Source organism: Rhipicephalus sanguineus, chromosome 4 (genome assembly GCF_013339695.2).
Source record: "Rhipicephalus sanguineus isolate Rsan-2018 chromosome 4, BIME_Rsan_1.4, whole genome shotgun sequence".
NCBI classification, from domain to species: Eukaryota; Metazoa; Arthropoda; class Arachnida; order Ixodida; family Ixodidae; genus Rhipicephalus; species Rhipicephalus sanguineus.
Window position 1 is genome coordinate 193,579,415 of NC_051179.1, and position 9,346 is coordinate 193,588,760.

The window sequence follows — 9,346 nt, forward strand, 5'->3', positions numbered from 1 at the left end:
GCGGCGCCATGCTAGCTCAGTTGGTGTTACTTCTCTATTTTTCGGAGTGCAACAGAGGCAGTCCTTTACCTGCTCCCCTTTTGTTTAAAGTAGCGAATGGAAAGGAAAAGTGGTAAAGGACGGTCGCGGAAAAGGCGCTGTATGCGTGCTGCAAAACAATTCCGGCTCGTTCTCTATATTTCGGGCTTGAGTCGGGCTTTGCGCCGGGCCCGAGCCCGGCCCGATAAAACTCCAAGAAGCCTGAGCCCGGCCCGGGCCCGAGGTGAAAATACGTCGGCCCGCCCGAGCCCGGCCCGCGGGCCGGGACGGGCTCGGGCTTCCGGGCTACCCGGAGCCCGTGCACTCCTCTAGGCAGAAGCGACCCCGCGGAAGCGCAAGCGTGGTCCAAAGTATTGCGGTTTAGTGGCCAGCCACAACAGTGCAGACAACACCAAGGCACACGATTCACGTGTTAAACTGTATCGGTTCCCGGGCGTGTCGCACGAGAAATAAAGGCGGCAAGCGTGGATAGCTGACAGCGCTGTCTCGCCTTCTATTTTGGCTGTCGGAGTTCATCGCTTTCGTTCGTTCTGACTACCTGAATCGGTAAGTAACGCGGCGCATGCACGCAGCGACTACAGTAATGATTACTCGCTGTCTTCTCGCATTGTTGAAGTCCAGTTACGGTTGTAGGTGAAGCAACTTTGTGTTTTGATTCCCTGTGCTCGTGAGACCTACCCGTCGTTGTTGAACGTTCACATTTGCGTTATACCGTTAGCGTTGCGCGGTTGGTTGATTTCAACTGAACTCGGCACATTGTCAGAAGTTCGGCGCCTGCATTTCACGCGTCGGGAAGGCTGCTTTATCACGCCGGAACGGACGTCTGTGCATTTTAAGCAAGCTTTGACATCGTTCTGCAGGTTTGCTTTGTTTTTGTCACTTTATTAGGGTGATATATATTTAAGCCGCTAAATATAACCCAAGCAACCACAGATATCCCTCAGGAATCCAGTATATATCCGTTTCGGATTTAATGGATATCCAGTGGAGATCCGTAAATCTCCGCTGGAGCTCAATCGGAGGTCTGACAGACGTTGAAAAAAACATTTTTGCAGATTCACAGGATATCCAGAACGAGATCCCGTCGTGGACATATTATGGACCTTATACGTATGTTGTGCCTGAATGTACAGTGCTCACAGATTGAAACAACAAGCACAAAGCAACACTCAAATAAGGAAGAGACACGTACACAGGAAGGGCGTCTACGTGTCTGCTCCTTACTCGAGCATTCCTTTACATTTGTTCAGATGCCCAAGTTAAGTTATCACCAACTAGCCCAAGTGTCTGCGTCAGAATAACGACTGGTATGCACAATTGCTCGAGTTAAGTGCGTTTGTTGCTACAAATGCAGCTGCCAAAAGTAATATTGCCTCTGACATGAGGGTTAAAGTTGAATTTACACCAATACGACACGAACTGAAGATGCTAGAAATGAAATTGCATTCATAACTTAGCTTTAAATTGCACAGTTTCAACCTGTGAGCGCTGAACAATGCCTAAGTGTGATGGAAAACATAAGGGTGCGAGCCCAGAGCGACTCACCAAGGAATGCAATTGATACCCAAGTGCACTCAGGCAAGTAAACTATATATATATATATATATATATATATATATATATATATATATATATATATATATATATATATATATATATATATATATATATATATATATATATATATTTAAAGATAAATAAAATACAATACAACACAATGCAAATACAATACAAAACAATGCACAGGCATTGCGTGTAAGCGCAAGGCAGTGATATTTTCATTGGTCTTCAGTAATGTTGTGCAGGGTTTTTAAACGAAGTAGAAGGCCAGCAGAAGATGCATATACTAGTTCTTATTTCAGTGATTTGGGCTGCCATATGTGCAGTTACACAACTAAACTGTTTACTGGCAATTAGGTCATATTGCTAAATGCATATTGCCAGCCCCTCGAACCATGCGTGTGTGCGCCGGACGAAGAGAAGGAAGATCTCTCTCCGCTCGGGCTCTTTCCCTTCGTTTGCCCGACTTCACACCAATATTCCAGGCAGAATTAATCACAATTATTCTTGCTTTGCGGAAACTCCCAGCACATATCCCTTCAGCAGGTGTATTAACGGATTCCTTGTCTGTGTGTACAGCATTAACAGTGCCACAGCTGTCGAGCTGCCTAACAGAACTTTACTCATATATGCCCAAACACGTACGGCACGTCCGGTTGGTTTGGGTACCAGGCCACACAGTACTGATATTAAATGAAGCGGCGGACACTCTGGCGGCAGCATCCCTTAAAGGACCGGTCATAAATGTTCTGAGGCCGTCTTCTAATAACACGATCGCACGATTCCGAAAGTTCTGTCCTAAACAATACATATTTTCAGCACCTTAGGTTTTCGTGGAATAGCACATGGTGTAGTACAAGGCAATTGGAAGTAACGTTAACTAGACTGCGATGCAGAATACCGTCACTAAATTTTTATTTGCACAGGCTTGGTTTCGTTCCTTCCCCTAACTGTAATCATTGTAATCAAGCAGAAACAATAGAGCACTACTTCACAGAATGTCGAAGATACCAAAGCATAAGGCAAAGATTTCTAAAACCTCCTTTTCAAAAACTTGGCCTTGAGCTTTCCACATCGGCATTACTCTCCCTGGGGGCGTCGGCACTAGGGCAATGGAACAGGGGCATATATGATGCCATATTCATTTGTATTAAAGAAACAAAGAGACTGTCGTGTTAATATTATAAGTAGAAATATATCATTTCATTCCCTTACTTTAATTTCTGTAATTGCTTATTTATTTAATTCTATTATTTAACAATCGTTTAACATTTCATTAAAAAAAGGAAAAAAATCAAAATTGCCCAAACACGTTTTTCTTTACTATAAATTATCTTTTTCGCATATTCCTTTTATTTTATTTTTTCACAAAGTCTACTGCCGCACGCTTCGTGGCCGATCCCCCGTAGTGGGTTGAGCTATTCCCCTAAAGTACCAACCACTGGCAAGCGCCGGCACGCGTTCCACGCGCCTACGCGTCAAATGCGTCGCGGCGCGCCCCGTGGAGGAAAAGGGCGCGCAACCACTGGCAAGCGTCGACCGCGCCGACCGCGCCGACGCTCGCTTTCGGCAGAGGCACAGTGTTGCCTGATCTTTTTGTTTAAAACTGTCCATGTACAGCCTAGAACGGTGCGTTATCAATCGAAGCGAATTAGACTGTCGTTAAAATATTGATTGTGCTTCACCAACCACTGTTTTGACTATTTAAGAAGTAATTAACATCGCAATGACCAAAGTAACAACGACGGTATGCACAAGTAATCGACATCGGCGCGTGCGCTGCTAAGTTCACGTCTGCATCACGGGACACAGCCAACGATGTTTGCGAGATCGCGAACGCTTGTGCGATCGCCTTCTTGACGCCTGTTCACGGCCATGCTATTAGTGCCCAACACGAATATAATCATGCTGTTCATGAAAATGGTTCTGCTCCAAGAAGCGGACGGGAGCGGCGTCGCCCGCACCGTCGGTGGGCTTGACGTCGTTTCTTGGCACGTACTTTAGTTACGAAAAAAATAAGGAAATAGACGTTTGCTGCAAAGTCCAAACGAGGTGCCCTAAAAATTCGCCGCATAACGACTAATACTTTTCACATTAACAAAAAGACGGCTTTCCCGCGTACCAGGGGCGTAGCCAGAAATTTTTTTCGGGGGGGGGGGGGGGGGTTCAACCATACATTATGTATGTTCGTGCGTGCGTTTGTATGTGTGCGTGTATATATGCGGAAGCAAAATTCAAAAATTTCGGGGGGGGGTTCAACCCCCCAACCCCCCCCCCCCCTTGGCTACGCCCCTGCCGCGTACCACGGTTGTCACCGTGACTAATATTCTAGCTGCCTAATATGAGTTACAGTTTATTTACGTGGGCCAACATTGAGAAGTTCGAATCCTGGAGCAAGCATACATACTAACTCAAATTTTTTTCAGTAGCATGGAAACAAGAAACCAACATTACTGGAAACTCACAGTTACTTATGTCCCGTCTAGCAACAAAATGCAGGTAAACTGTAGCACTGCAAGTATGGCCTGACTTTCTTGTTTTCTAATAAATGAATATGCACTGTTCACCACGAAATACGCATCGAGTTCATAATTAAACAGTCTATTTATTTATTTATTTTCAAATATTGCAGCCCAATGCAGGGCTACTGCAGGAGTGGTGTACATGAATACAAAAGGAAAGAATGTATACAGTAATATCGCAATAACTGCTTCAACAAAAGCAGATATCGCCACCTGTTGAGTGCAACTGGGTAAAAAATGAGAGAAATAGAACACTAATATCATACAAGTGCCTCCAAAAATCAGATACATTCATTTCACAAACGGAACCAGGTACATCATTCCAGTGTTCGTAAATATCAGAAAAAACTGTATTTGAACATGTTAGTGTGCACAAAAAAATGAGTTATGTCAAGATTGTGATTGCAGCTGTGCACTGTGTAGAAGGCTTTTGGACGTTGTCTGTAGTCTAAATATCGCAACAAACCACACCTGACATTTCATGATGCGACAGATATCGGCCATAAGATTGGAACCGAGCACTGGTTTTTGCACGTTGTGTGTAGTCGAAATATCCTCTAGCGCAACAAACCACACCTGGTACTTCATGATGTGACAGATATCGGTCATAAGATTGGAACCAAGCTCTGTGTAGAAGGCCTTTGGACGTCGTCAGTAGTCAAAATACCCTCTAACATAATAAATCGTGCCTGAAACTTCATGATGTGACAGATATCGGTCATAAGATTGGAACCAAGCACTGTGTAGAAGGCCTTTGGACGTCGTCAGTAGTCAAAATACCCTCTAATATAATAAATCATGCCTGAAACTTCACGATGCGACAGATATCGGCCATAAGATTGGAACCGAGCACTGGTTTTTGCACGTTGTGTGTAGTCGAAATATCCTCTAGCGCAACAAACCACACCTGGTACTTCATGATGTGACAGATATCGGTCATAAGATTGGAACCAAGCACTGTGTAGAATGCGTTTGGACGTCATCAGTAGTCAAAATACCCTCTAATATAATAAATCGTGCCTCAAACTTCATGATGCGACAGATATCGGTCATAAGATTGGAACCAAGCACTGTGTAGAAGGCATTTGCACGTCCTCAGTAGTCAAAATACCCTCTAACATAATAAATCGTGCCTGAAACTTCATGATGCGACAGATATCGGTCATAAGATTGGAACCAAGCACTGTGTAGAAGGCCTTTGGACGTCGTCAGTAGTCAAAATACCCTCTAATATAATAAATCGTGCCTGAAACTTCATGATGCGACAGATATCAGTCATAAGATTGGAACCAAGCACTGCGTAGAAGGCCTTTGCACGTCGTCAGTAGTCAAAATACCCTCTAACGTAATAAATCGTGCCTGAAACTTCATGATACAACAGATACCGCTCATAGGATTGCACCAGAGCACTGTATAAAAGTCTTTGGCAAGTTGTCTAACATAGTTAAACTGAATGAATGTCTTCATATTTCAATTATGCTTAAGTGCATGCATAGTCTAAGTCAGTGCATATACAAAGAACTGAACAGAAATGAAATAGTCCTTGCAATACATCCAAGGATTTGGCATTTGAAACCATCAAATAATTATTTCAGCTGGATTCAGTCTGGAGGAAGAGATAAATATGTGCACAGTTTAGAATGGTCTCACAGGTGTCTGAGGTTCAAGTGAGGCACCGTTTGAATTCCTTCTAAACAAAGAGCAGCACAGTAATATTGCACTTTCATTCCTTCTGCACATACGTGTGATGTCATGCTCTTCTCTTCTTACTACCGTGTCATTGTGCACCTCAGATTTCAATGGAGGTGCTTGTCACTTACAAGCTTTTTAGCAAATTAGCTGTAAACAAAACATATGTTATATTTAAGTAAACTGTAAAACGATGGAGAAGCGCCACTGTTCACATTCTCCCGTCTATGAGTATCAGAAAAGACTAGGGAGAATGTGTGTCAGAATAGACAACCTGCAAAACAAGGCATGTGCAACTGGGCATGTGCTAAGGTGTAGTTGCACGGCAGAGAAGCAGACCAAGAGTCAAGAAGTGAAATAGCAGGCAACACAAGCAGCACTTAATCATGCAACTTTCTTTTTCGATCACCACACTCGCGCACGTTCGAGCTTCTATTTTATACATGAATGGAAATGAGACCGCTGACAGCTGAATGTGTCGGCGTCGCTGGTACCCGGCACGAAAACACGTCACACTGCTACCAACAAGCGCACGCTTGTTGTTAGCTTGGCAACACACGCAAACGATTTGCGCCGAAGTCAACCAATGTTTCAGCGTCGTAAAATCCGAAAATCCTCCTCATGTACGTTGTCACATCACCGAAATGCGTTTGCAAGTGCGATGTTCGCTTTCGGCAATGATGAGGCGAATGGCGATGTTGAAAACAAACACACTGCGGTCAATTTCCTTCAACCAAACTTCCTCACATGAGCTGGTTCACACGAAGTCGACGGTAGAGGCCTACGCTGAATGCAGACGACACCGCTCTGAATTGACTTCGCGGTAGGCGAGGGCTCACGCTGAGGACTTCAAACCTCCGAAGCATGTTTACACCCGTTCCGAGCGCAGATACACACAGATCAGAGCACAGAAGCAGCGACATGCCGCAGTAGTAGGTACGATGTTTTCACTGGGTCGACGATCGCACACAAAACCGGGGCAAGGGCAGCCGGGAAGCATTCGCTGGATTTGTCGGCGTCGCTCGAACTCGGCACGAAACCGCGTCCCACTGGTAGCACTCGCGGTCGTTCGCCGTGTCGTCGCTATGCGTCGACGTACTGGATGACGACGCGGTCACTCAGGAGCGTTTGCGACCGTAGTTTCCGTGGTGGTGGTGGTGGTGGTGGTAAACATTTTATTCAAGAAATTCACAAGAGAACTGCTGTGTGCCTGAGTGGCAGTCCCTAGTCCGGGACGCCATTGGAGATGGCCGCTGCCCGGGCGCGTGCCACCAAGGAGCGTTGCGCATCCAAGGTGGAGCAGCCGAGCAGGTACTCCTCCCAAGCCTCTCTAGTTGGGATGGGGAAGGGGGATGAGAAAGAAAGTGGAGTTGCAGGACACGAAGCCACAACGTGAAAGGTGTCGGCGAGGACCTGACAAGTCGGGCACGTGCCAGAGATTTCCGGGATGAAGTGCCGGGCGACCGCCGGACTAAGGAAAGTATTAGTCTGAAGGCCGGCGTAGTATTCGTTCGTCTGCTTTCGCCAGACCGCGAGCAGGGCCAGGGTAAAGTCGACGCGAAGTGCGATAATAATCCAGAATGTCACGGTAGCGTGTGAGTCTCGAGTTTCCAGGATCCGACTCAGGACATGGAAGGGCAGCGGCCCGGAAGAGAGAAGCGCGGGCAGCGGCATTCGCCGCCTCGTTGCCGGGAAGTCCTGTGTGGCCTGGAGTCCAGACTATTCTTACGGAGTGAGGGCTAAAGCGCCAGGAGGCGGCTTGAAGGAGACGAGCAGCCAATGGGGTGATGGAACCCTGGATATATCGGGAACAGGCTGAGCGCGAGTCTGTCAAGATAGTGTGAGTGGCGGGGTGGGAGGCGGCCAAAGCGATGGCAACCTCCTCTGCATGAGTTGCACTATCGGCTCTAAATGAGAGGAGGCCGTCGACGTGGTGACCTTCTGTGATCACAGCGGCCGTGTAGTGACCCGAGGGGGAAGGGCCCGAAATGTCTACATAAAATACGCCGGGGCGATCGGAGTGACGCGCCTCAAGGGCAGCAGTGCGCGCGTGCCTTCGACCGGAGTGTTGTTCGGGGTCCATGTTGCGGGGGAGTGGCTCCACCCATAACTTCTGGCGCCACATTTCCGGTACTGGGGATGGAGGTACCGGGTCGGAGATTGTGTTGAGGCCAAGTCTGTGTAGCAGGCGGCGCCCGCAAGGCGTCTGCGAAAGACGATTAAGTTGGTTGACGCGGTGGGCTTCCCGCAGCTCCGCGAAGGAGTTGTGCACCCCCAAGGCCGCAAAGCGGCTATTGGAAGTGGCAATGGGAAGGTCCAGCGCGCGCTTATACACGGAGCGGAGAAGAGTATCTAGTTGGTGTTCGTGGTGACGACGCAGGCGAAGGTAGGGTGGGGCATAGAGGACCCGACTTGTCACAAACGCTTGGGCCAACCGGAGGGACTGGCTCCCTCGGAGGCCGCCACGCTTGGTAGAGACCCGCCGGATCATACGACTCACTTGTTCGCTGGTGCGTCGGAGAGAGGATATGGTGCCCTGAGGGTCCAGTGAGGACGAGAGGTACAGCCCGAGAATCCGAAGGTCTTGGACTACTGGAACAGGTCCGGAAGGGAGGAATATCTGGGGTGATGGTAGGCGGGAAACCGAGAGAAGAGCCGATTTTGTTGGGGAACACTCCAGGCCGCAAGAGGCGGCGTAAGTGTCCACCAGAAGGGCAGCCTGTTGTAGGCGTTCCTCGATTTGAGCCGGAGAGCCGATGTTGGTCCAAATTGTTATATCATCGGCATAGAGCGCATGGTGTACCCCCTCGACCTCGTGCAAAAGAGAAGGGAGGTTCATCATGGCCAAGTTAAACAGGAGGGGTGACAAGACCGCTCCTTGAGGCGTACCCCGTGTGCCTAGTGGGAACGGGCCGTGTTCAGCAGTGTCGATGCGGAGGAAGACCACACGATCGGAAAGAAAGGCGCGAATGTATTCGAAGGTCTTCTGTCCGCAATCTGTAGTGGAAAGATTGGCAAGAATGCTACTATGTTTGACATTGTCGAACGCGCCTCGAAGATCGAGAGCTAGTACGGCTTTGTCATTGTGGCACATGGTAGTCGGCTCTATGATATCGTGGTGGAGCTGGAGCAGGACGTCCTGTGCCGACAGATGCGGGCGAAAGCCAAACATCGTGTCGGCAAAGGTCCCCCTAGCCTCCAGGTAAGCGGAAAGGCGTTCGCGGACCATAGTTTCCATGAGTTTGCCGGCGCAAGAGGTGAGAGAAATGGGTCTCAGGGACTCAATGCTAACTGGCTTGCCCGATTTGGGGATGAATGTGACCAGCGAAGTGATCCATTCTGATGGAAGCGGCGAGCCATCCCATATGGAGTTGATGAGGTGGAGCAGTGATAAGAGGGCCTGGTCGGGGAGATTCGCCAGGAGCGATACTGTGATGCCATCCCGGCCAGGAGCCGTGCTTGCCCTGCACTCGGAGGTGCCTTCGAAGCGGCGGCCATTAGGCATAGCGCTCAGAGGTATCGCGGCCTCTGATTGG

At 48.2% G+C, this 9,346-nt stretch overlaps 1 protein-coding gene across 1 annotated transcript; it reads right to left on the reverse strand.

The window, feature by feature from the left end:
• Nucleotides 1-7,293: 7,293 nt before the first annotated feature.
• On the reverse strand, nt 7,294-9,039 carry LOC119391950 (uncharacterized). Its single transcript, XM_037659594.1, has one exon. The coding sequence runs from the start codon at nt 9,037-9,039 to the stop codon at nt 7,294-7,296; it is 1,746 nt and encodes a 581-aa protein (XP_037515522.1).
• Nucleotides 9,040-9,346: the final 307 nt, after the last annotated feature.